The sequence below is a fragment of the Mangifera indica genome, chromosome 3 (assembly GCF_011075055.1).
Source record: "Mangifera indica cultivar Alphonso chromosome 3, CATAS_Mindica_2.1, whole genome shotgun sequence".
Lineage (NCBI taxonomy): Eukaryota > Viridiplantae > Streptophyta > Magnoliopsida > Sapindales > Anacardiaceae > Mangifera > Mangifera indica.
In genome coordinates, this window is record NC_058139.1 from 2,242,079 (window position 1) to 2,268,163 (window position 26,085).

Genomic DNA, 26,085 nt, shown 5'->3' on the forward strand with positions numbered 1-26,085 from the left:
TTAACACTTAAAGTTATACGATAAATATGGTTAATGTAAGTAATAATATGTATAAATAAATAATATATTATTACATAATTAAATTATTTTAAATTAATAATAAAGTAAAAATTAAATCATCCATGCCGCGTTATTACAACGTAAGAATATTGAAATAATATTGGCAAGAGGGTGGAAGATGAAGCGAAGAATAAAAGAAACCTGACGAAGTGAGATGAAGATTCTAGAGGAAGCAGAGGAAATGCTGGGCCAGTTGCAGGGTGGAAAAAGAGAGATGGCGGGTCCTCCCTTCTTGCGGAAGAAGGTATCCTTTGTGTCACTTTTTCCCTTTGATGTTGATAGTTTGAAAATTTTTCACGCGGTTATGCACAGAACACTCGCACTCGCTCAGCATTGCTGCTTATTTATTCGCACACTCTTTCTCAGTTACCACAGCTAGCTACTATTGCGGCTACTTCATTATTTCGTGCTGAATCAGAAATGGGTTCTCTTGTGGGATTGGCGGCTCACATCATGCCTGTCGAAATCATCACTCTTCTGGCAGAGAAGAGGATTCACCCTAATCGCTCTGTTCCTTGGATCAACGAGGTTGATATCTACCAATTTGATCCTTCTGACTTGCCTGGTAAGTGGGTTTGTGCTTTCAACTTTAACTTCAATTCTCTGTTTTCTTTGAGTCTGATGGGATCTGAGTTGTCATGCAGCTCTTTCAGAAACCAACTCCGAGAACCAGGTATGGTACTTTTTCGTTGAACGGTATTACAAGTCTGCCAAAAGTCAACTTACCCACCGAAAAACAAGAGGAGGAAACTGGAAAATAACTGGACAACGCCGTTACGTGAAGGATAAAGGGAAAGTTATCGGAAGCAAAAAGACATTAGTTTTCTGCAGACGTGGAAGAACTTCTGAGGAGATCGAGACTGACTGGGCTATGCATGAGTTCTATGTCAAAGACAGCCCTCGTTTCGAGGTGTGTTACTTTGTTCGATTCTTATTTGTTTCTTCTTTTGTGTTCAATGTTGAAGCTTAGGCTAGATTACCAGTTGTCTTTTTTTTTTTTTTTTTCTGATTTTGTGTTAAATTGTAAATCTTCTAGTGACAAGCTGCATTAATTTAACTTTTCTGGACTGTTGTTTGACTTACCTGTAGAAGATTGAAGTGATTGGTTAATGTGCTAGAAGCTCGATTTCCTTTGATTAGGCACCTAAATTAGAATTAATTATGATCTAAAAATTTATTTTAGTAATCTGTTTTATGAGTTCATATAGGGATCTGTATGTATCTTACTTGTCTACTTGAAGTTTAGTTACCACAACCAGTTATAACTTATATCCATGGAAATTATGTAAGAAATTGTGGCCTCTGCTGTGAGTTCAAGATCTTTGTTCAAAACCATTACTAATGTTACTGGAAGAATAAATCTTGCTTATGAATTATTTGATAATGAGTCCTTTTTTTTGTTTCTCTTTTAAAGTCTGGTCGGCACTGTAGAGGCAGTTATTACATTTATATATTTTGCTTTTACCTTTATTTTATATTTCGTTATTGCAGAAGAATTTCGTTGTCTGTTACATAGGAAAAAAAAGAAGAATGAAGTCTAGTGTGAGAAGAAGAAAGAAGTCTAGTGTTTTAACCCCTGATGATGGTCAACCCAATCTCAGTCTGTCTTCAGATTATGTGACTCATGTTACAGAAAATCCTTCTTCAGAGGTGAGATAGAACATATCTTGTGGCCATCTTTCAATACCAAGTCGGAAACATAGCGAGAATTAGTACTTTTTTATTTATAGTTCTTGGTTCAGGTTGAATCTCAGCGACAGCAACCAATGAGCCAGCATATGATTACTGATTATTGGAGGCATATTTCAGAAAATTCATTTTTGCAAGCGGGAACAAACATGCCTTATCAGGTAGTCTTCTGTATCAATTATAGTCTTTGAAAAACATATTCTCACAACTAATGCTTTGTTTGTCGATGTTGCTTTACTTCAGGGAGAACCTCCCCCACCATCCAGTAACAATTCGGTTTCTGAACCAATAAATCCGTTTTCAGAATTTTCTTCGGAGGTAAGGAAAGCTACTTCAATATCAACTTGTACCCGTGAGCATGAAGAACATGTTCAGACTACTAATTCTTCTTTATCTATGATTCTTACTTCAGGTAGGACCTCAACTACTATCCAGTTCCAAATTAGATTATGATCTAAGAAATCATTCCATTGCAAGTTCTTCTTCAATGGTGAGGAAAAATGTCTTACATAATCTTAATATCATTTTTTCACATATCGACATGGAGTATAAAAACAATATTTAAATAACTATTATTGCTTGTTTGTCGATGATTCCTGCTTCATATGTTCTATCTCACCTCTGAAGAAATCCTTCTTCAGAGGTGAGATAGAACATATCTCTTGGCCATCTTTCAATACCAAGTCGGAAACATAGCGAGAATTAGTACTTTTTTATTTATAGTTCTTGGTTCAGGTTGATTCTCAGCAACAGCAACCAATGAGTCAGCATATGATTACTGATTATTGGAGGCATATTTCAGAAAATTCATTTTTGCAAGTGAGAACAAACATGCCTTTTGAGGTAGTCTTCTGTATCAATTATAGTCTTTGAAAAACATATTCTCACAACTAATGCTTTGTTTGTCGATGTTGCTTTACTTCAGGAAGAACCTCCTCCACCATCCAGTAACAATTTGGTTTCTGAACCAATAAATCCGTTTTCAGAATTTTCTTCAGAGGTAAGGAAAGCTACTTCAATATCAACTTGTACCCATGAGCATGAAGAACATGTTCAGACTACTAATTCTTCTTTATCTATGATTCTTACTTCAGGTAGGACCTCAACTACTATCCAATTCCGAATTAGATTATGATCTAAGCAATCATTTCATTGCGGGTTCTTCTTCAAAGGTGAGGAAAAATGTCTTACATAATCTTAATATCATTTTTTCACATATCGACATGGAGTATAAAAACAATATTTAAGTAACTATTATTGCTTGTTTGTCGATGATTCCTGCTTCATATGTTCTATCTCACCTCTGAAGAAATCCTTCTTCAGAGGTGAGATAGAACATATCTTGTGGCCATCTTTCAATACCAAGTCGGAAACATAGCGAGAATTAGTACTTTTTTATTTATAGTTCTTGGTTCAGGTTGAATCTCAGCAACGGCAACCAATGAGTCAGCATATGATTACTGATTATTGGAGGCATATTTCAGAAAATTCATTTTTGCAAGTGGGAACAAACATGCCTTATGAGGTAGTCTTCTGTATCAATTATAGTCTTTGAAAAACATATTCTCACAACTAATGCTTTGTTTGTCGATGTTGCTTTACTTCAGGAAGAAACTCCTCCACCATCCAGTAACAATTTGGTTTCTGAACCAATAAATCCGTTTTCAGAATTTTCTTCAGAGGTAAGGAAAGCTACTTCAATATCAACTTGTACCCATGAGCATGAAGAACATGTTCAGACTACTAATTCTTCTTTATCTATGATTCTTTCTTCAGGTAGGACCTCAACTACTATCCAATTCCGAATTAGATTATGATCTAAGCAATCATTTCATTGCGGGTTCTTCTTCAAAGGTGAGGAAAAATGTCTTACATAATCTTAATATCATTTTTTCACATATCGACATGGAGTATAAAAACAATATTTAAGTAACTATTATTGCTTGTTTGTCGATGATTCCTGCTTCATATGTTCTATCTCACCTCTGAAGAAATCCTTCTTCAGAGGTGAGATAGAACATATCTTGTGGCCATCTTTCAATACCAAGTCGGAAACATAGCGAGAATTAGTACTTTTTTATTTATAGTTCTTGGTTCAGGTTGAATCTCAGCAACGGCAACCAATGAGTCAGCATATGATTACTGATTATTGGAGGCATATTTCAGAAAATTCATTTTTGCAAGTGGGAACAAACATGCCTTATGAGGTAGTCTTCTGTATCAATTATAGTCTTTGAAAAACATATTCTCACAACTAATGCTTTGTTTGTCGATGTTGCTTTACTTCAGGAAGAAACTCCTCCACCATCCAGTAACAATTTGGTTTCTGAACCAATAAATCCGTTTTCAGAATTTTCTTCAGAGGTAAGGAAAGCTACTTCAATATCAACTTGTACCCATGAGCATGAAGAACATGTTCAGACTACTAATTCTTCTTTATCTATGATTCTTACTTCAGGTAGGACCTCAACTACTATCCAATTCCGAATTAGATTATGATCTAAGCAATCATTTCATTGCGGGTTCTTCTTCAAAGGTGAGGAAAAATGTCTTACATAGTCTTAATATCATTTTTTCACATATCGACATGGAGTGTAAAAACAATATTTAAATAACTATTATTGCTTGTTTGCCGATGAATCTTGCTTCAGATATATCAGCAACCACTAACCCAGTTTGAAGAAATCAGCGACTATAATGGGCTGAATCAGAGCTTGGACCCTGCACTGCAGTCGCCGAATAATCCACACCAGGGATTTAATTTCTCGTACTCAAATGTCATTAGTAATGACTGTAATATGGGGAGCTACCAATTCACTGGTGGGCTTGAAGATGTCGTGAATTCACAAAGGAACGTCTGGAATTAATATCCTTTTGTGAGGATTTTCCTCCAATAGCATTGTATAAATAAATTCAGAAAGGGGGATTATGTTATTATGGTTATGAACATTGTAGACTGCTTTGTTGTGTTCTGATTATGAGCTCTGTAATTGTTGAGAATAATGGTTACATCCTTTTGGACCTTGTTTCAAGTACTAGAAAATTCAGCTTGTCATTCATATTTATATCTACTGGAAACTTCAAGCTCTGCTTAATGGGAATGCTGTCGATATGTTCTTCAGGTGATAAAACTCCATTGTGGAATTTGTTAAAAATTAAATCCTATTTTACACTCCTTTATCAGTTGATTGCTAATCAAAAACCTGAATTTTTCCCTTGTGAATCAAAGATCAGGATCCAATGTTTCTGAAAACAAATTTGAAGTTTTAATATAACCGTTAAGAAGGCAGTAATAGCAGGGAAAAGGTTAATTTTTCAGGTTTTCCTGGTGACACCGCCTTTATCCATAAACAAAATTCACATTCACTGAAATGGCAATGTTTATTCAAGGGTCTTTTTCTTCATATTCATTAATTATTATAAAAAATGACCAAAGGACTATTTTCCCCCCAAGTTTAAACGTATTTTCAAAATCACAGTTATGAAGTTTGAAAATTTATAATTGTATTTATTTATTAAAAATTTTAATTATAATTATAAATAAAATTATCAATTAATAAAAAATTTTATTAAATTTAAAAAAAGAAGGACACGCTGTCTCTTTTTTTCCATCCTACCATTAGTGGCTCGACAAGTCCTCTGCTTCCTCTAGAATCTTCTTCCCATTTTGTCATCATCTTTTTACTCTTTGCTTCATCTTCCACCCTCTTCCTAATATAAGAAAATAAGTTAAAATATATAGTAGGATATCAATACCAAACTCATAATTTATTATTATATAAAATTTATTTTATTCGATATAATTAATCTCATTTAAAAATAATAATTCAATCTGAATAAAATTATTTATTATAAAAAATAATAATTTTTTTGATGTATTAAAATATTTTTAGTATTTTGAATTTTTATAAAATTCAAATATCATTTTATCTTTAAAATATTATTAAATATGTTTTCAATTTTACTTTAAATTAATAATTACATTAAAAATAAATTAAAAAATTGGGAGTTATGGTCAATAATATTCATCATCCACGGTGATTAGTTTGGAGCATTTGTTAGACTTGGTCAGACCGATGACTCAATTTTTTATGGCCAAAGGACTATTTTCCACCTAAGTTTAAGTATACTCTCAAAGTCATATATGTAAAATTTAAAAATCTAAAGTTTTATCTATTTATTAAAAATTTCTGTTAAAATTAAAGAAAAACTGTTATTTAATAAAAAAACAAAAAATTTATTTATTTGTCCCTTTCAATTTGAAAATCTCACAATTTTTCCTGCATCCCCCCCTATTTTAAGTTTGAAAATCAAAATTTTCCCTTAAGGTTTACAAACCGTCATCGAAGATGATGAACTTCACTGTCTTTATTGGCGTTGGCTCTCCCTCCTGGCTTAACTCTCTCGTCAATCACTTTCCAACTACCGACAAAATCTATTTCCTTTAATGAAGATGAAATTGTTTTTCTCTCAGACAGTTTTTGTCTCGGACAAAGACAATCGTCAGAGGTCTTAGACAAAGATGACACGACCGTTTAAGACCTTTGACAGTTATTTTCGTCTAAGATGAAGACAATTTCGTTTTCGTTTGAGGAAATAGTTTTCATTGGTAGTTGAGAAGTAATTGACAGGAGAGTTAAGTCAGGAAAGAGAGTCAACGCCATTGAAAATAACGAAATTCATCATCTCCAATGATGATTTATAAGCCCTAGGGAAAATTTTAATTTTCAAACTTTAAGTAGGAGAGAATTGTGAGATTTTCAAACTGAGAAGGGTAAACGAATAAAATTTTAATGAATGGATAAAACCTTTAAAATTTTAAATCTTACAAATATAACTTTGATAATACACTTAAACTTGGGTGAGAAATAGTCATTTGGCCAAAAAAAATTGAGTCATTGGTCTGACCAAGTCTAACAAATGCTCCAAACTAGTCATCGTGATGAATATCATTCACAATAACTCCCAATTTTTAAATTTATTTTTAATGTAATTATTAATTTAAAGTAAAATTAAAAACATATTTAATAATATTTTAAAGATAAAGTGATATTTGAATTTTATAAAAATTTAAAATACTAAAAATATTTTAGTACATAAAAAAAAATTATTTTTTTATAATAAATAATTTTATCTGGATTGATTTTTTTTAATAAAATTAATTATATCAAATAAAATAAATTATATATAAATAATAAATTATGAGTTTGATGTTGGTACCCACCAGAAATTTTAACTTATCTTCTTATATCGGAAGGAGGACCGAAGATGAAGCAAATAGTAAAATGATGACGACAAAATGGGAAGAAGATTCTGGAGGTAGCAGAGGACTTGTCGAGCCACTAACTGCAGGGTGGAAAAAAAGAGACGGTGGGGCCTTCTTTCCTTAGATGAAGTGCGGAAGAAGGATGTCCTTTGTGTCAGTTTCTCCCTTAGACGTTGATAGTTTGAAAATTCTCACGCGGCTATTCACAGACCCCTGACACTCACTCAGCAGTGCCGCCTATTTACTCGGTCAGTCTTGCTCAGTGACAACAATTTCATTATTTTGTGCTGAATCAGAAATGGGTTCTCTTGTGGGATTGATGTACCACTTCTTTCGTGTCAAAATCATCACTCTTCTCGCGGAGAAGAGGGTGCATCCTAATTTCTCTGTTCCCGGGATTAACGAGGTTGATATCTACCAGTTTGATCCTTCTGACTTGCCTAGTATGTGGTTTTGTGTTTTCAAGTTTCAACTTTAACTTCAATTCTCTGTTTTCTTTGAGTCTGATGGGAACTGAGTTGTCATGCAGCGCTTTCAGAAACCAACTCCGATGACCAGGTGTGGTACTTTTTCGTTGAACCGTATTATAAGTATGCCAAAAGTAAACGTGTCCACCGGGCAACAGGTGGTGGATACTGGAAAATAACCGGTAAAGGCTGTGACGTGAAGGATAAAGGGCAAGTGATCGGAAGCAAAAAGACATTAGTTTTCTGCAGACGTGGAGCAACTTCTAAGGAGACTGAGACTGATTGGGTTATGCATGAGTTCTATGTCAAGGACAGCCCTCAATACGAGGTGTGTTACTTTGTTCGATTCTCGTTTGCTTCTTCCTTACTCTTTGTGTTAAATGTTGAACATTAGGCTTGATGATCAGTTGTTTTTTTTTTTTCCTGATTTTGTTTTGAATTGTAACTTCTGGGCTGTTGTTTGCTTACCTGTAGACGATTGAAGTGATTGGAGAATGTGCTAGAAGCTTGATTTCCTTTGATTAGGCACCTAAGTTAGAATTTATTATGATCAACAAATTTATTTTTGTAATCTGTTGTATGAGTTCGTGCATGAATTTGTATGCATCTTATAACTTATATAATTGAATTTTAATTACCAGTTATATCCACGGAATTATGTAAGAAATTGTGTCTTTTGCTGTAAGTTCAAAATCTCTGTGCAAAAACATTTCTAATGTTACTGGGAGAATTTGCTTATGAATTATTTGTTAATCAGTCCGTTGTTTTGTTTCTCATCAAAGTCTGGTAGGCACTGTAGAGGCAGATCTGATCAAAATTTGTTCTGTCTAGGAAATAAGTGGTATTCTAGGCAGCTACAAATTACATTTTATATTTTTTGTTTTTACCTTTATTTTATATTTTGTTATTGTAGAAGAATTTTGTTGTCTGTTACATAGAAAAAAAAAGAACAAAGAAGTCTAGTGTTTCAACACCTGATGATGGTCAACCCAGTCTCGGTCTGTCTTCAGATTTTGTGAGTCATGTTACAGAAAATCCTTCTTCAGAGGTGAGATAGAACATGTCTTGTGGCCATGTTTCAATACCAAGTTGGAAACGTATCAAGAATTAGTACTTTTTTTATTTATAGTTCTTGGTTCAGGTTGAATCTCAGCAACCAATGGGTCAACATTTTATTTCTGATTCTAGACAGCATATTTCAGAGAGTTCATTTTTACAAGTGAGAAAAATCATGCCTTATCGGTTGTCTTCAGTATCAGTTATAGTCTTTGAAAAACATATTCACACAACTAATACTTTGTTTGTCTATGATGCTTTTCTTCAGGTAGAGACTCCACCACTATCTAGTAACAATTTGGTTTCTGGACCTATAATTCCCTTTTTAGAATCTTCTTCTGGGGTAAGTGAAAACTTCTTCAATATCAACTTATGGGCATGAAGAATATGTTCAGACTACTAATTCTTCTTTATCCATGGTCCTTACTTCAGGTAGAACTTCAACTACTATCCAGTTATGAATTAGATTATCATCTAAGAAATCATTTTATGCCGAGTTCTTCTTCATTGGTGAGGGAAAATGTCTTGCCTTGTTTTAATATCAATTTCTACACATGGACATGGTGCATGAAAACCATATTTAAATAACTATTATTCATTATTGTTTGTTTGTCTATGATTTTTACTTAGATGTATCCTCAACAACCTGACGAAATTGAAGAAGTCAGCTACTATAATTGGCTGAATCAAAGCTTGGACCCTCAACTACAGTTGCCAAATAATCCACACCAGGGATTTAATACCTCGTACGCAAATGGCATTAGTAATAACTGTAATATGGGGAGCTACCAATTCACTGGTGGGCTTGAAGATGTCGTGAATTTGCAAAGGAACGTCCAGAATTAATTTCCTTTTGTTAGGATTTTCCTCCAATAGCATTGTATAAATAAATTCAGAAAGGGGGATTATGTTATTATGGTTATGAACATTGTAGACTGCTTTGCTGTGTTCTGATTATGTGCTTTGTAGTTGTTGAGAATAATGGTTACATCCTTTTGGACTTTGTTTCAAACACCAGAAAATTCAACTTGTCATTCATATTTATATCTACTGGAAACTGCAAACTCTGTTTAATGGGAATGCTGTTGATATGTACAGGTAATAAAACTCCATTGCATAATGTGTTAAAATAAAATCCTATTTTGCACTCTGCTTTCTAAGCGGATTACAAATCAAAAACCTCAACTTTTCCCCTGTGAATCATAGATCAGGATCCAATGTCTCTGGAAACAATCTTGAAGTTCAAATGTAACCATTAACAAGGCAATAATAGCAGGGAAAAGGTTAATTTTTTAGGTTTTCCTGGTGACATCTCCTTAAACCATATACAAAACTCACCATCAATGCAAATTGGCAATGTTTATTCTATTTCTAGGGTATTTTTCTTCATATTCATTCATTATGAGCAAAAAGCAGTGCTTCTTTATTGAATGATGTTGCTCATATGAGGTCAGGTATATACTTGACATAAAACAATAATATGTAATATTTGTTTATTTATTTAATAAGCATTTTTCCGGGAAGATAGGATGTTCTAGTTATGGGTTTTCACTTTTTAGCCTTTGTTCCAAGAGCCCATCTCTCTCTCTCTCTCTCTTCCTTCTATAATAACCTTACTGCATACAAAATGCCGGTTTGATTTGGAGTGGAAGAAGCTCATTGTGATTTTCCATAAGGCCAAATGACTATTTCGACCGGAACTTTGATGGAAAAACACTGTTTTACTCCTTAAATTTTAAAAGGTTTATTTATCTACAATCATTATCTATGTGTTAATAAAAACCCTTAACAATTTAAAAATATTTTATAATGTATCCTTATGCAATTATGATTTATGAAATGATCAAAATAAACATAGAAACGCCAAGATCTTGCCAACAATTTGAAGCGACTATTAAGCAGAACACAAGTCACTCTCCTTCACCATCACTTCAAAGAGCTTCTTCCTATTTCATTCTTCATCAATTTCAATCTCTCTTCTACCTCTAACCTCTAAACCTAACCTCAAAATTGAATGACAAGTACGTAAAAAAAAAAAAAAGAAATCAAATCTAAAGGGTGGGATAGTTAGTTCATGAAAGTTCAGGTGAGAAATAGAAATTTAACCTTTTCATAATGGTGGTTCCTTTTCATTTTTGTGATGAAAAAAATTAAAATTATTGGTAAACTCAAATCTTTATAAATCTAATTATATGTATCATTTTTTATATGAGTAATATTATGTGTATTTATTTTAGATACACAAATATATACACACTCATATATGTCATCATATGATTGATTATTATTTTATTCTTAATTTAAAATCATCTAATCACATGATGATACATATAAATATGTATACATTTGTGTATCTAAAATAGGTACACATAATTTTATTATTTTTATATACATTATATTATATTATAAGATATTTATTATATTATAAGATATTGATAATTGTAATAACTTTTGATATCGAAACATGGTTGGCAGTATAAAAATTATTTAAAACAGAAATTATATGCTCTGGAAAGCGTTTGAGTTTGGCCATTTGGAGAAGCACCTAGTCAGGTCTTCCACCAATCAAAAAAAGAGAGAGAATATCCCGTCAATCTTGTCCGCTGGATGCTTTGATGCTTTCATATTCATGTGTAATGTGTATAAAGCAATCCCCTATCACGTTGGATGCTAAATCTTTCCCACAAACCCAATTTATACTCTGTTTCTGCAGTATTCTGTATAGGCTCTTTTGTTCTTTGAACCAGAATTGAGCTATCTTGAAGGATTTCTATCCCTCCTTGTGATGATGAAAACATCATTTTCCGGACAGAAAGAGATTTGACTGCGATTTCTCTGTCCATTTTTCATATTTATATTCAAGAGATTAAAAGGCCCAATTTATCAGGTAAGTCTAGTGACAACATTGCATTTCTGTTCAAATGTTATTTTTATTATTTCATCAGTAAGGCTGGTAATCTTTTGAAGTAAAGAAGTGTTTTTCTTGTTATGGTTTGGCACAACACAGGGCCATTGGAGTAATGCTTATTTATGTTTAAAGATGATTAGTTATATTTCTTGAAACAATTGAAACTCAACTTGTTCTTCACATCTAATGTCACAGATGATTAGTTAGATTTTCTCCCGCTCAACTTCTGAGAAAAAAATTCCCTACATATTAACAGAAGAACCTAAGAAACCTTTGAATGAAGAAATATCCCACAAAATAATAGCACAGGAATGTTCTCAAACCCTTGAATATTAACCAAATCATATAATAGAGGTCAGGGTCAAAACTTAAAGCTATATGAACAGAGAACATTTTCCAAGAATGTTTCTTTCAAATAGTGGCCAACATAAATGAGTACTCTTGTTGTGCAATCTTGCTGTTTTGAATAGTGGGGTGACTCATAGTAATCCTGAAATCATATAACAAGAAAAGAATTAAAAAAAGGTATTCCTTGTTGATCAGGAACCTACCAAGAAAAAGAAGAAGAAGATTCTAGCGAAGGGGCCTCTTAGTTTGAATTTTCCAACTTCTTGTGATGGAAGGAAATACCCTCCTGTGGAAAAACCACAATCAAAAGGTGGGGATTACTCTATGAAAAAAATGATAAAAAGTATAACAGAATTAAAGTTGGGACATTTTTATATTACTTGGGAGTCAAGCTTACCACAGTGACACATTCATCAAACGTCACTCGCACCACGTTTGGCTTTTCACTCATTGAGAAAGCACTGGTTCTCTATAGCTATAAATAAGTGACCACCGACTTCCCTCTTCTGTAAGAGCAAATTATTTCATCAAATTAAACCAGAGAAATCTTGCTGTTACTCTATGTTCGGTTGTGCTGCATCAGATATGGATATTCTTGTTGGTTTCAGATTTCATCCAACTGATAAAGAAATCATCCATCTTCTTGAGGAGAAGAGGCGTGACCCTAGTATAACAGTCCCTGCTATTTTCGAGATTAATATCCACGATTTCGAACCTCCTGAGTTATCTAGTAAGTGGATTCATGCTATCACTCACCAAAATTACTTCAATTGTCTAAGAATATTACTAATCTTTGTTTTGATTGGGGTATTGTGTACAGGACTTTCTCCAATTCAGTCCGATAAAAAATGGTGCAGCTTTTTCACTGCACCTAATTATATGAACCCTAATCGCAAACGTGTGTGCAGAGCAACTAAGACAGGTTATTGGAAACTAACTGGTGAAGGTTATCCCATCAAGGACACACACTCCAAAAGGGAAATTGGTTACAAAAGAGTTTTGGTTTTCTATGAACGCCCCGGTGGTTGTAAGGAGATTAAAACTAACTGGGTAATGCATCAGTTCTCTGCTACAGACAGTCCTCTTTATAAGGTATATGCGCTTTTGTTGTTGTATAAATTCGTGTACTTTTGGCTTTGATTTTAACGTCTCTACTTAATATAAGTGTATTTATTTCTTTGCTTTCTGAGTTGCTGGTTAAACATTGAAGTGCTTGAGTCTTTCCTTCAATCGAGAGATGATCTGCTTAGCCTCTTGAATTATTAAAAACTAAAGCTTCAATTGTGTGCTATCTAGTTCATTTGGTAGTATATGTTGTCTTGCATGATATAATAGCTCTGTGGTTTAAATTGCACTTAGTTTGTATTTTGGTAACTGGATTGGGGTAGAAGTAGAAGAAAAAGAATTTCTTGTTGAGAATCAAGATATCTAAATATATAATAACTTGATTTTCATGAATTATGAGAGAAAATATTAACGTTAATTTTAATTTTGGTTTCAAGTATTTTCCAAAACTACTACAGATTTTCCAGTTTGGTAAGCAGTATTTTGTCATTGTTTATGTTAACTTTATTTTAGTATGGCATTTATTGATAGCAAACTCATTCCATTGTGAACTTCAATTTTTGTAGAAGGATTTTGTTGTGTGTCGTGTAAAAAAGCAAGGAAATAAGAAGCGTCGTACTTCAACCAATGTTAAAGGTCGACAACAAAAGAAGCTCCGAGTATCAACCATCAGTCAAGTTCAGCCAAGTCACAATATGACTTTAGATAATGGTAATCTTATCGCAATAAATACTTCTTTGAAGTCTCAATTATTACCTGAATTATTTGTTTTCTAATTATAGAAATCATTATCATTATGCAGAAAATTCGTCTCCAGAGTTGCAGTTACCTGTAGTTGGAAATACTTCTCCAGAGTTACCATTACCTGTCGTAGAAAATACTACTACAAAATTTCAGTTACCTGACGTAGAAAATACTTATCTAGAGTTACCTGTTGTAGGTAATACATTTCCACAATTTCAATCACTTAATACAGAACTATCAAGTGATTGTTCAGTCTACAATATTGCACACGATGCTGCAGAAAATACTTTTCAAGTGGATCCTCCACACCTAGCAACAATTAATGCACTATACGGATATAAGGGGCTTGTTCACTCCTCTTTCTCAGCAGTTAATTCACCAGAACAGGAATCCCCAGGTTCTGGTGTCTCTACTGGTGACTACAATGTCCAAGATGTATACACTAGTGAAGAACACATAGATGGTACTCGTCACTTTAAATCATCAAAATCAATTCCAGGATTTTGTGGTGGGGTTAGAAATGAGGCAGATGCCAAATTTCCTAAATGGTTACAAGATATGTTTGAGTATGATAGTATCACATGTGGAAACTACGGTGCAATTTTGAATTATTGACAATGTATTGACGCTTCCTTTATTTTGTATTCAGAACTATGTAATCTTTGTGTCTATTTGGTTTTGTTCTTTAGAATTTGTACTCAGAACTATGTAATCATTATGTGTAATTTGGGTTTGTTATTTAGAACATATATGAGATTTCAGTTAATTTGTTCATATCATAATTTGCAAAAAACTAGAGCTTCTCATGCTCCGCTCATACCAGGTATATATAAGCCTCGCATATGAAATTATTCTCTCTGATATGATACTTGTGAGTATGTTTTAACTTTTGCCTTATCAAGCTTTGTTCTAAGAGAAGCGGCAATGTATGTGCAAACATCTAAATGGCGCAGTGCAGGCTGCTATTATCCTCTCTTTTAACACTATGCATGTTATTTGATGAATGAGAGTCTGTCGCTCTGTTTTGTCCTTGGGAGTCAGGTAAGTAGCTTTCTGGCACTTTTTGATCAAACTTTGCCATGGCTGGAAAATAATTCACTTTACAGCATTCTAGCCAGCCAACATATTTCAAAAAATTAGTGTTGGTTCTCTATGATTCTTTACTTCTGCTAGAACTTCAACGGCACCTTTTGGAATCTGTTCCAAGAGATCATTTCCCAGATAGAACCTCAGCCACTAGCAGAATCTGATCTGGCTGATTGCCGTAATTTGCTGAATCACTGTCGCCAATCAATCTAGACATTGGTTCCAATTCCTCCTCATACTAAACCAACTTTAGTAATGACTGCAATTTGTTTTCTGTCAACAGAGACAATGAAAGTCTGAAACTTCAATCCATAGATGAAAGAGTTACTCGATGACATTCCTTCAGTAGCAAGTGTATAAATCACTATCGAATTCCGTAGGGGAATGATATTAATAAGGTTGTTTTGTTTGACACTGTAAGCAAGCTGAACCTTTTTCACTGTTGAGAACAATGGTTGGATTCTTTGGACAATCTTGTTCAAAACATCTGAAAACTCAACTTGTTAAGTCCTATTAACAGGAATCCTATTGATCAGTTCAGGTAGGAAATCTCCATTGTAGATTTTGTTTATATGTATATATATACCCACTTAAGAAATATAAATTATTAAAAAATTTATTTGGTAATTCATTGTGTATAATAATTATTGTATTAAATAATAATAATAATAAAATATAAGATATTATTTTATTTAAATGAATTTGATAAATTAAACTAAATCAGATATACGAAGATAGGCAGAAATTATAGCAAATCAAAAGTGGGCGTAATGTGAAATGACAAAGGAAAATAACAATAAATCAAAAAATTGGGGTTGATTGAGAGTTCGACATTAATCATCTTCTGATCTCAATTTCGTCTGGACATAAACTGAATCAAGTTTGAATGTCTCTAACTTAAGTTCGAATCGAATAAAAAAAGAGACATTTCAAGTTTGTTAACCCAAAGGTAACAAACATTTACTCGTTTCTAAATTTGAAGCTTGAAACTTGATTTAACTTTATAGTTTGAATTAATAACTTAAATTTATGGTAATTGATAAAATGATATTATTTTATCAAAAAAAAGTCACAATAACATCGTGACAAATGATTAACATGATTTGAATTGAGTTACGAATCAAATTTGAACTCTATTCTTAACCTCAATTTGAAAAACTGAACTGACATGGATAACATCTCATCTGGAATAAAATTGACAACGTCTTACCTAGGAATCAATTGCTTCTCATCTGGCTGGAACCATATTTCATATCCGAACTGTATCGACTAATTCGATCTTATGTACCATCTGGACGGTGTTTTGTGTTCTTATATCCTATGGTATACAACATGATAATAATAAAATTTGAGTATCTAGAAGAAGGCAGGTGGGTGGACAAATTAAAGCACTAAGGAATAATACAAAAAGATAAACCTTCTTTGAGAAGGGGGCAGACAATGACACATCATTCTTTGAAGTTTATAACCCCTTGTAATACAAGTAGACAGAGGCCAGTCGTGATGACAGACGGTGGGGTCCTAAGTGGACTTTATGCCTACCATTTGCTACCATTTGCTACCATTTCTATGGGAGAAGTACGACGCACCCCCACAGCTACCGAAAGTGACACTTAGAGGAAAACTATGTGGCCTCTAACATCAATTTACCCCACAAGTTCAAAAGATTTTCAAACAACTCCCAAAACACGAGCGTCGTCAATTTTAAGGCTATTTGAAAACTCATTTTCTGTTAACTGAGTTGGACGGCGTCAAAGTAATGGGGTAAGTTGATGTAAAATGCCATAAATCCCATCCGTCGATCGATTATTGCCAGTAACCGCACCTAACGCCGTTGCACTTGGAAAAGGAAACTGTCTCTCGTCAATGCTTTATGCTTATCCTATCTGTATATAAACAAACGAACCCTATCAACCATCCATAGAAAATTGGTTTCAGCTGCTCGTTCTCGAAATTTCTTTCTCTGTCAATTTTTTTATTGTATTGAATCAGAAATGGGTTTTATTTTTTGGTAGTCCGAAATGGGCGGTCTTGGGGATTTGGATTTCGTTTCCCTTCGACCGATGGTGGAATCGTCTGTCTTCGGAAGCAAAAGAAGATTGTTGACCCTGATTTCTATGTCCAATCTATCTATCAAATTTGTATTTGATAGTTTGAAGCCCCTGCTTTGCTCGGTAAGTAAATACATAGGATCAGCCAATCCAATCTCTGTTCAAATTCTATCTGTATCATCTTTCCAGAAATGATAGTAGATTTTCCTAATAAGGTTGTTTTGTTTTTGCAGGGCATTTACCATGGTAGTCGCATGAAGTTGGTTGGTTCTTAATTCAAGTAGAACCTCAACTACTATGGAGCTATCGGATGTCCACTCCGGTAGAACCTCAACTACTATGGAGTTATCGGATGTCACTCCGGTAGAACCTCAACTACTAGTGAGGTATCGGATGTTGATTCTGGTAGAATTTTAATTTGTAGAACCTCAACTACTTCCATAACCTCACGACCTCACTTACATTGGATACTTCCAATAGAATCTCATCTGCTATTAGTGAGTTTTATCATGGGTAGAACCTCAATTTCAAGGGCTCGCAAGCAATTCTTCACTGAAGCTAGAAAGGTTTGTGGGTAATTTTCCAAATTTATGCATATTTTTCGTAAACACATCCAAAACCAGAATGTTGTTTGTGGTTCGTGTTTCTAGTAGAATCTCATATACCACCATCTTACCATTTAGATAATAAGTGTGCATTGATAGTTTAGAAAATACTTTAATTTAGATGATTTGTAGAAGTACTGCATAAGAAACATTGCCAGAACTGCTGCTTTTTTATTTGTGACTTTTGATTCAGGTGTAGAGACGCAGTTTCTAATAAGTCATCGTTTGGCTTCTGATTTTATTAATGATGTTATGGGAAATAATTTATATCTAGAACTATTGCTTATAGACTATTGTCTTTGGATATTTATATCTATAACTAAGGTTCATCATGTGTGCTTCTGCAGGTAGAACCACCACAACTCGCAGAATTTGTTGCACTTGATGATTGTATGGGTTAGACATAACGCTTTCTTTGAACTGTAGTCAGTCACCAATGGATCTTAAACAGAGATCCTCCCCAAATTCAAACGATTTCCACTGTGATTGTAGTTTGTGGAATTCTCCATTCAGCCATGAGGATGAAGATGTTGTGAATTCAGGAGTTCAACTTGTGAAAACCTGCAGTTCAACTCGTGAGAGAGCAGTGACTGAAAGTGAACCCATGAAGGCATGGGTAAATGAATATCCTCCATTAAATTTCTGAGAATAGAACTGTAATACGAAGTTCATCACAATTAAACTCTGTAGAGAAATATTGTTATAGTTGACATAAATTGTAATAATGTTTCATTCATGCTGTGGTGTACATCCAATCTCTCTAATCTTTTAGAGATAAGTAGTTGCGGACTTCTTGTTTGAAACACTTGAAAACTCAGCCTGTTTTTTGTCTCTATGTTACAGTATGACCAATTTCTGGCAATTGGAGCTTGTTTGATGGGAATGCTTACTCTACAGAGTGCCAGTAAACGCCAATGGTTCATAAACTTATATAATTCTGTTAGTGACCACGCTGAGTTCATCATGCGATCTACCTTAGGCAACTCCGATCGAGAATGGTGTGAGTTCATGACTCATGAGATCTTTGCATTAAATTTTTTCCTTCTCAATTTCTGAATAAGTTTATAAAAAAAAAAAAAAAAAACCATGTATTACCAGAAGAACCTGCAAATCTCGTGTAATTATTAATCAGCTAAAACAATCAATTGATCTTAATAAATCAACACCATTAACAGTTGACATTTTCCATGTTGGACATAATCCAATATGTATTGCTTATGGTGAGTTGAGCTATAGGCTAACATATTTGAGTGCTGCTCTTATTTGGGCTAAATTTTCATGGTTCGAATTTTGATCAAATGGGATTTGTTGGCACTGTCTATAAAAGATTGTATTAATAACACAAAGAAAGCACAGAGGAAAAAAATTTGTGGAGGGGGACTCATAACTATTCATATTCGATATTGGCTTGTTTCTGCTGATCAGTCATAGGTCCACTTTTGGTTTTGTCTTTTTTGTTTTTTTTTTTCCCGAAATAAATAATCTAGGATGACTCTCTGATTCGTTGTAATCTTGAAATAATAATAGTAATTATTTGGTCGGTCACGAACATACAAAGAAAGATAAACTCTAGGAAAAGAAAATTTCTCTGAAATCTCCAGCCTTTCTGCTTGGATGGAAAGAAAAAGCTCTTATTAGTAAAATAGGAATCATAACTAATGTGGGGTCTTCTTTAGAGTACTTCAGAGCTAAGCTTAACACTGTGGAAGAAATAAATTTATAAAGACGCCTTCGACTCATCATTAAACAAACATCACTCATATAGCGTCGGAGCAAAGCTAGTACTTTGAATCAGTTACCCACTTTCCTCTTCTTATTTCTCAAACACCAAGATTTTCTCATCAAATTAATCCAGAGATATCTACCTGAATCAGAAATGGATTTCGTTGCTTTTTTCAGATTCCGTCCCACTGATGAAGAAATCATCCGTCTTTTGGAACAAAAGAGGCTTGACCCTGATTTCTCTGTCCATACTATTTCTGAGATTAATATCTACGATTTCGAACCTTCCGAGTTACCTGGTAAGTGGATTCTTGTCCTCAGGCATTAATTTCACTAAAATGAATGCTTCTAACATTGCTCTTTGGGTGTGTGGTACAGGGCTATCACGAATTCAGTCCGATGAAAAATGGTGCAGCTTTTTCAGTCAACCTGATTATATAAATGCTGATACCAATCGCGTTAGCAGAGCAACTAAGACAGGTTACTGGAAGCTAACCGGGAAAGGTTGTAAAATCAAGGCTAAACACAGCAAGGCGGTCATTGGTAGCAAAAGAATTTTGGTTTTCTATGAACGGCCCGGTGGTTCGGTGGAGATAAGGACTGACTGGGTTATGCATCAGTTTTCCATAGGAGAAAATCCTCTTTATAAGGTACATATGCACCCCTCCTTTCTACTTTATATGTTTTGCGCTGTAATTCTTCTACATTTGACTTCACATCGATCTTCACTGTCTATTGTGGTTGGCTTTAGTGATGGATCATCTTTGGAATGTAAAATTTCTGCAACCATAAATATAACAATATACTGTCTTGACCTTAGTCAAATGTTGCCTACTTTAGTTCTCTTGATTGATTATGTTTGTATTACTGGTTGAAGATTGAAATTAAAGTGTTAGAATCTTGTTTTCAATTTAGATATGATAGGATTTGCCTCAAAATATTTAGAACTACAGGTTCATATGTGTGCTATCTTTTTTTCTCATGCTATATAATTAGAATGTATCTCAGTTATCCAATTGAGTTGTGGATGGTAACTAAATAAATTGGTAGAATTTTTTGTTCTGCATAGTAAGTCTTGGGATTTAACTTAGATTCTAGATTTTGGGAATTGAATCAGGGTAAGTGTGCAAGGGAAAAAAATTGAATGTATGTACTTTTCAGAAATAGATATCTGCATGGATTTTTTCATGTGTTTATCTCTTTTTCATTAATAATATGTGAAATTTTGATCTTTGTTTTTAAGTCTAAGCAAAACTATTATTCATTAGCTAGAGATATTTAGTGCGAGGTTTGTTTTGATGGATGAGAATTTGATTTTTTTTTTCTTTGACCTCCCAGAAGTTTGGTAACTTGTACTTAATCATTGTTGGTGGAAATTTGTTATTGCTGGAAATTAAATGTTAGTTCACAACTACAGAATAGCAACTCATTTGCTGCGACAATTATTCTGTGTAGAAGGATTTTGTTGTGTGTCGCATAAAAAGAAAAAGAGATAAGAAGCGTCGTGTTTCAACCAATGTTGAAGGTCAACAAAATAAGAAGCCCTGCATATCAACCAGGAATGAGGGTGAACCAAGTCATAGGATTGCTTTTGATAATGGCAATCCTGTTGAAGATAATACTAGAAATTGTGTTGCAGAAGGGACATCACCAGAATCGCAATGTCCACCAAGTATTTTTTCAGCTTCTAGTCATAGACATCATGTTACAGAGAGTAATTTGCAAGTGGATCCCCAGCATCTTGCAAAATCAAATGCGCTGAATGAGTGTAATGGGTTGGATTGCAGATCTTTCTCAGCACTGCAGTTACCAATAAACTTGGAACAGAGACCCTCATACTCTAGTGTGTCTGGTAATGACCATGATGCATCAAATTCTCTGTTCAGCGGTACGAGGGAAGCTAACTATGTGAATCCACATCAATGTATCCAGAATGAATACCCTTGTGAAGATGTGGGAGATAGTAGTCTTCCTCTTGACTTCACCTCGACAGAATCATTAGCTGGAATTTGCAGTGGGGTGACCAGTGAATTTAACTCTGAATCAGAAACCTTAATTGAATGGGTAAATGGTTTATTTGCATAATTCCTAGCATTTGTAAACCAAATTCTGTATTTTTGACATTGTAATGATGTTCCACTCATGTATCTATGTATTATCATTTCTGCCTATCTCTCGGGTGGATTTCCTATTTGACAACTATTCCCATTGTTGATATTGTCATTCTAGTTCCTCTTAGTGTTAATCTCGTCATTTCTAACTTCTTCTAGCATCGATTTTGTCATTTACAGTTGCATCATGCACCAATCTCCTCTCAGATTATTCCCACCATTTTTAACTTCTTTCAATATCGATCTTGTCACTTTCAACAACTCATTCCTACATTTAATATGGTGGTTCACCCACTACTTGACGCACCTTTCCCAATTGAATCGCGGTTCAAAGAACTCTAATAGCTAAAGCCATTGGATTGTCACTCAAAAGTTCTGCCACCTTCAATGAGCAATATATGTGCTAATGCCTTAGTGGTGCAGTGCAGGTTGCTATGATCCTCTCTCTTAACAATATACAGGTACTTAATATTTTTTTATACACCTTACCAACAAAATTTTTTACTGCTAAGGATATGATGATTCCTAAATTATAATCTTGAATGCATTTATATAAGAATAGTAAAATTAAAATAAATCAGAATTCCAGATGGCTTTGAATTCTAATACTAGAAAGCATGTCAATGAAAATTCTTTTTAAGAAGTGAGAAAAAATATTAATCAGTGTCAACTATTGTGTAGTGTTGGTTCTCTATGATTCTTTACTTCAGCTAGAACCTCAACTGCACCATTTGGAATCTGTTCCATAAAATCATTTTCCAGAAAATAAAATTTGTCTTGGAGGAAAAATTGCCTTACTTAAGTTACTTTGTTTGACAAATATTGCTATTGTGGCTGCTTTGTTTGACACTGTAAGAATGCTAAACATTTTCATTGTTGAGAACAATGGTCAGATTTTTTGGACCATCTTGTTTAAAACATTTGAAAACTCAACTCGTCATGTCTTAATTAACAGGAATGCAATTGATCTGTCTAAGCAGGATGTTGAGGTAGGAAAGCTCTATTATAGATTTTGTAACATCTTGCATTGTCCGTTTAGGATATGCAACCCATCAAAAATTTGTTTTTGGGCTTTATAATCTCAAATGCATAGTAAAAATTTAACAGGAATCCAATACAATTTTGCTTAAAGTTTGCAAAATCCAAAAGCTTTTTGGACCAGATTACTTGAGCAGGATGTTCAAATTTTTTCAAGAATTAATTTATATATTATTTGAATGATGCTGCTCCCAGTCCCTCCACTAAAAAAGTAACACATGTATTGATCCACACACAACTTACTTGAGAAATGATGTGATCCATAGTTTCTTTTTAATCCTGTGGTGAACAACATGATAAGAATAAAATTTGAGCTTTTAAAATGATAAGAAAATCCAACATCGAGAAGGAGGAAGGTGGTGGAAAATTAAAAGCACTTGAGGAATCATAAAAGCAAAACCTTCTTTGAGAAGTGGATAGACGATGACACATCAGTCTTTTAATTTTATAGGCTCCTTAATATAGAAGGAGACAGAGGCATGTGGGATGACAGACGGTGGGGTCTTAAATTAGACTTTAACGCTACCACTTGTTACAACTTTAATCAAATGTTGAGTTTTCTATGTATATAAACAAATGCACCCTCTCAGCCTTCCATAGCAACTTGGTTTCAACTTTCAACTTTCAACTTTCAACTGCTCTGTCTCGAGAGAGTGTTCTCTCTCTCTTTCCTTTTATTTTTCTTTATTGAATCAGAAATGGGTTTTATTTTTTAGTAGTCCGAAATGGGGAATCTTGAGGATTTTGATTTCGCTTCCCTTGGAGCGATGGTGAAATCATCTGTCTTCGGAAGAAAAAGAAGATTGATGACCCTGATTTCTATGTCCAGTGAATCTATCAAATTTATATTTGATATTTTGAAGCCTCTGTTTTGCTTGGTAAGTAAATACATAGTATTTGCCAATCCAATTTTTGTTCAAATTCTATCTATGTCATCTTTCTAGAAATGACAGTAGATTTTCCTAACAAGGTTCTTTTGTTTTTGCAGGGTATTTACCATGATAGTTGTTGGAAAAAAAGTGATTCTTTTTTCAGGTAGAACCTCAACTACTATGGAAATACTTGATTTTATCTTCGGTAGAACCTCAACTACTATGAAGATATTGGATTTTGACTCCGGTAGAACCTCAACTACTATGAAGAGACTGGATTTTGCCTTTGGTAGAACCTCAACTACTACGCAGACACTGGATCTTGCCTCCGGTAGAGCCTCAACTACTACGCAGACACTGGATCTTGCCTCCGGTAGAGCCTCAACTACTATGCAGACACTGGATCTTGCCTCCGGTAGAGCCTCAACTACTACAAAGATCTGGATCTTGCCTCCGGTAGAGCCTCAACTACTACGCAAACACTGGATCTTGCCTCCGGTAGAGCCTCAACTACTACGCAGGCACTGGATCTTGCCTTCGGTAGAGCCTCAACTACTACGCAGGCACTGGATCTTGCCTCCGGTAGGGCCTCAACTACTACGCAGGCACTGGATCTTGCCTCCGGTAGGGCCTCAACTACTACGCAGGCACTGGATCTTGCCTCCGGTAGGGCCTCAACTACTACGCAGACACTGGATCTTGCCTCCGGTAGGGCCTCAACTACTACGCAGACACTGGATCTTGCCTCCGGTAGAGCCTCAACTACTACGCAGACACTGGATCTTGCCTCCGGTAGAGCCTCAACTACTACGCAAACACTAAATGTTGCCTCCGTAAGAGCCTCAACTACTACGAAGATATTATATCTTGCCTCTGATGGAGCCTCAACTATTACGCAAATACTGGATCTTGCCTTTGGTGAAGCCTCAACTACTACAACGAAACTGAATCTTGCCTCTGGTGAAGCCTTAACTACTGTGAGCTATAAAATTTTATCTCCTAATTTTTATTGATCCCTTGATTATATCTTCAGTATGACTTACATAGATTTGTCCTAGGGAGAACCTCAACTAGTAGTAGCTCAACAGCTTTGAGTCAATTTTGAGAGGTCATATGCTATTCTTCATCGGAGTTTTTAGTCTTCTCCATCTTGTTCTTTAATGATTTTTATTCTCTAGTTCTCCGTCTTTGGTGACTTGTTATCTTTATTGATATTATTCACCATTTTAGCTTGCCTAAGAGTTTAAACTCAAGTTGTTTGCTTCATATTTGAGTTGAACTCAAACTAATCTTTTTTTTTTTTGGGGGGTAAGTGGCTTAAACTAATCTTTAATCGGACTCAATTCTCTCTTACCTGGCTCGTGTATGTTTTGATTATGGAAACCTTATTTTAGCAAGCAAAAGGAAAGAAAGAACCTGCTTCAAACATAGTTCCCAATGTCTAACTTAAGCATTTGTTGCAAGTGACACATTCACAACTAATCTCTCTCTGTAAATCTTAGTTTGGCTTTAACCCCACTTAGTGGTACAATTTACAATTTCTATGAGACAATCAAATACGCCCAAAGGCAACAGCTACCAAAAGCAACTGTAAGAGGAAAATCAGTTTGGTTCAAATTTGGCCAATATTTAGTTCAAGATCAGTTAGAATTGAAGAAAAGTTAGTTTAAGATCAAATTAAAATCAACAAAATAACTCAAACTCAATTCAAAAAATTACTTCAAATTTGATCTGAATCAATTTAGACTCAAATATTTTGATTTATTTAAACCCGGTCGATTTTATAAAACACTCTCAATCTTTGGCTCTAAGACAATTCATTCAATTCAAACTCATACCATTTGAATTTAATCCAACTCTACTTCCAAACAAAGTTACTTGAAAAACTGAATGTTGAAGGTCCATTAATTAGACTAACATTCAATTTTGTGGATTGTGGGGATTATTGACTACTTAAAAGACACTAATAAAGTATATACTACTAATTTTCAGGAAATAATATTGCTAAAATTGTTTTGTAGAGCGTCTAATTTAACCTCCCTCATGTCAAAATTAATTGACGATAGCAATAGTGATGGCAAGGGGTGTATGGTGTAGCTTTTTGTACTTAGGGGTGATTCAAAAATTTCGTGAGTTTTAGGGGGTGTTTTAATGTCAACTCTCCACCGTCCTTGGTAAGTTGGTTTTGTCTTGTTTTGTCTTTCATTCCCTCTCTATGCTGATTATTCTTTGGAACTTCAGAAATAGCATGGATAGAGAAATCAGGGTCATCCCTCTTCTGCTCCAGAAGACGGATGATTTCTTCATCAGTGGGATGGAATCTGAAGCCAACAACAAAGTCCATTTGTGATTTAGCTGGATATATCTGGTTTAATTTGATGCAAAAGTCTTGGTATTTGATAAATAAGAACAGGAAAGTGGGTGATTGACTCAAAGTACTGGCGTTACTCCAAGGCACTATGAGAGTGATGTCTATTTGATGATGAGTCGAAGGCAGCTTTATGCATTAATAAATTTATTTGTTGTACAGTATTAAGCTTAGCTCTGAAGCAGTTTAAAGAAGACCCACCTTAAGTTCTGATTTCTTTTTCATGATTGCTGTTCCACTTACAAGAGCTTTTTGCCTTCCATCCCTAGTAGAAAGGCCGGAAATTTCAGAGAAATATTCTTCTCCTTGTATCATGTAATATGGCCTTTAATTCACGAAAGGTCCTTTTTTTATGACTAGTTTATGAGTACCCCGCCAACAAAATCTTTTCCATTGTGCTTCTCATTGTCTTGTTTGTGTTTTTAATAAAATCTTTCATAGACCTTCTAGACTAACATGATGGAACTTCACCCCAAAAATTTGCAGGTTCTTCTGTTAAATGTATGGGTTAGTTTTTTCTTTTCTGAAATTGATTCCGAAAAAATTCAATGCAAAGATCTCATGAATCATGAACTCACACCATTCTTGGTAGGAGTTGCAGAAGAGAGTGCGAACAGAGTTATACAAGA

General features: G+C 34.4%; 4 protein-coding genes across 14 annotated transcripts; all 4 read left to right on the top strand.

The window, feature by feature from the left end:
• Positions 1-206: 206 nt before the first annotated feature.
• LOC123211313 lies at positions 207-9,576 on the top strand. Of its 7 annotated transcripts, XM_044629947.1 has the most exons (20): positions 207-304; positions 427-625; positions 705-970; positions 1,552-1,710; positions 1,791-1,910; positions 1,993-2,067; positions 2,162-2,239; positions 2,485-2,592; positions 2,675-2,749; positions 2,844-2,921; positions 3,167-3,274; positions 3,357-3,431; positions 3,526-3,603; positions 3,849-3,956; positions 4,039-4,113; positions 4,208-4,285; positions 8,624-8,701; positions 8,807-8,881; positions 8,971-9,048; positions 9,169-9,576. In XM_044629947.1, exons 1-20 carry the CDS (start codon positions 215-217, stop codon positions 9,382-9,384), a joined length of 2,217 nt encoding a protein of 738 aa, XP_044485882.1. In that variant the 5' UTR covers positions 207-214; the 3' UTR covers positions 9,385-9,576. The 7 variants fall into 7 exon arrangements, with proteins under 7 accessions (XP_044485882.1, XP_044485879.1, XP_044485881.1 ...); XM_044629944.1 differs by having other exon boundaries at positions 8,624-8,881; XM_044629946.1 differs by having other exon boundaries at positions 2,485-2,568; positions 8,624-8,881.
• On the top strand, positions 7,035-8,617 carry LOC123211314 (NAC domain-containing protein 69-like). The gene is made up of 3 exons (XM_044629951.1): positions 7,035-7,458; positions 7,545-7,810; positions 8,396-8,617. Exons 1-3 carry the CDS (start codon positions 7,314-7,316, stop codon positions 8,537-8,539), a joined length of 555 nt encoding a protein of 184 aa, XP_044485886.1. The 5' UTR covers positions 7,035-7,313; the 3' UTR covers positions 8,540-8,617.
• A 2,620-nt stretch (positions 9,577-12,196) lies between the features above and the next one.
• Positions 12,197-14,377, top strand: LOC123210432 (NAC domain-containing protein 48-like). Its single transcript, XM_044628781.1, has 4 exons — positions 12,197-12,524; positions 12,615-12,886; positions 13,426-13,570; positions 13,662-14,377. The coding sequence occupies exons 1-4, from the start codon at positions 12,356-12,358 to the stop codon at positions 14,216-14,218; spliced, it is 1,143 nt and encodes a 380-aa protein (XP_044484716.1). The 5' UTR covers positions 12,197-12,355; the 3' UTR covers positions 14,219-14,377.
• A 2,230-nt stretch (positions 14,378-16,607) lies between these two features.
• Positions 16,608-25,908, top strand: LOC123212502 (NAC domain-containing protein 89-like). Of its 5 annotated transcripts, none has more exons than XM_044631665.1 (7): positions 16,608-16,863; positions 16,974-17,306; positions 17,693-19,366; positions 19,446-19,717; positions 20,523-23,094; positions 23,205-24,065; positions 25,330-25,908. In XM_044631665.1, the coding sequence occupies exons 3-5, from the start codon at positions 19,222-19,224 to the stop codon at positions 21,150-21,152; spliced, it is 1,047 nt and encodes a 348-aa protein (XP_044487600.1). In that variant the 5' UTR covers positions 16,608-16,863; positions 16,974-17,306; positions 17,693-19,221; the 3' UTR covers positions 21,153-23,094; positions 23,205-24,065; positions 25,330-25,908. The 5 variants fall into 5 exon arrangements, with proteins under 5 accessions (XP_044487600.1, XP_044487601.1, XP_044487598.1 ...); XM_044631666.1 differs by having other exon boundaries at positions 17,693-18,345; positions 19,245-19,366; positions 23,205-25,908; XM_044631663.1 differs by having other exon boundaries at positions 17,693-17,961; positions 18,189-19,366; positions 23,205-25,908.
• Positions 25,909-26,085: the final 177 nt, after the last annotated feature.

Bases quoted from the DNA above. Each gene is read 5' to 3' on its own strand.
- LOC123211313 (XM_044629944.1), top strand. From the start codon at position 215: ATGAAGATTCTAGAGGAAGCAGAGGAAATGCTGGGCCAGTTGCAGGGT. The intron at 305-426 runs GTATCCTTTGTG...ACTCTTTCTCAG, and splicing joins CTCCCTTCTTGCGGAAGAAG to TTACCACAGCTAGCTACTAT. The intron at 3,957-4,038 runs GTAGTCTTCTGT...GCTTTACTTCAG, and splicing joins GAACAAACATGCCTTATGAG to GAAGAAACTCCTCCACCATC.
- LOC123211314 (XM_044629951.1), top strand. From the start codon at position 7,314: ATGGGTTCTCTTGTGGGATTGATGTACCACTTCTTTCGTGTCAAAATC. The intron at 7,459-7,544 runs GTATGTGGTTTT...GTTGTCATGCAG, and splicing joins TGATCCTTCTGACTTGCCTA to CGCTTTCAGAAACCAACTCC. The intron at 7,811-8,395 runs GTGTGTTACTTT...TTGTTATTGTAG, and splicing joins AGGACAGCCCTCAATACGAG to AAGAATTTTGTTGTCTGTTA.
- LOC123210432 (XM_044628781.1), top strand. From the start codon at position 12,356: ATGTTCGGTTGTGCTGCATCAGATATGGATATTCTTGTTGGTTTCAGA. The intron at 12,887-13,425 runs GTATATGCGCTT...CAATTTTTGTAG, and splicing joins CAGACAGTCCTCTTTATAAG to AAGGATTTTGTTGTGTGTCG. The intron at 13,571-13,661 runs GTAATCTTATCG...ATCATTATGCAG, and splicing joins CAATATGACTTTAGATAATG to AAAATTCGTCTCCAGAGTTG.
- LOC123212502 (XM_044631664.1), top strand. From the start codon at position 19,222: ATGGATTTCGTTGCTTTTTTCAGATTCCGTCCCACTGATGAAGAAATC. The intron at 19,367-19,445 runs GTAAGTGGATTC...TGTGTGGTACAG, and splicing joins CGAACCTTCCGAGTTACCTG to GGCTATCACGAATTCAGTCC. The intron at 19,718-20,522 runs GTACATATGCAC...TATTCTGTGTAG, and splicing joins GAGAAAATCCTCTTTATAAG to AAGGATTTTGTTGTGTGTCG.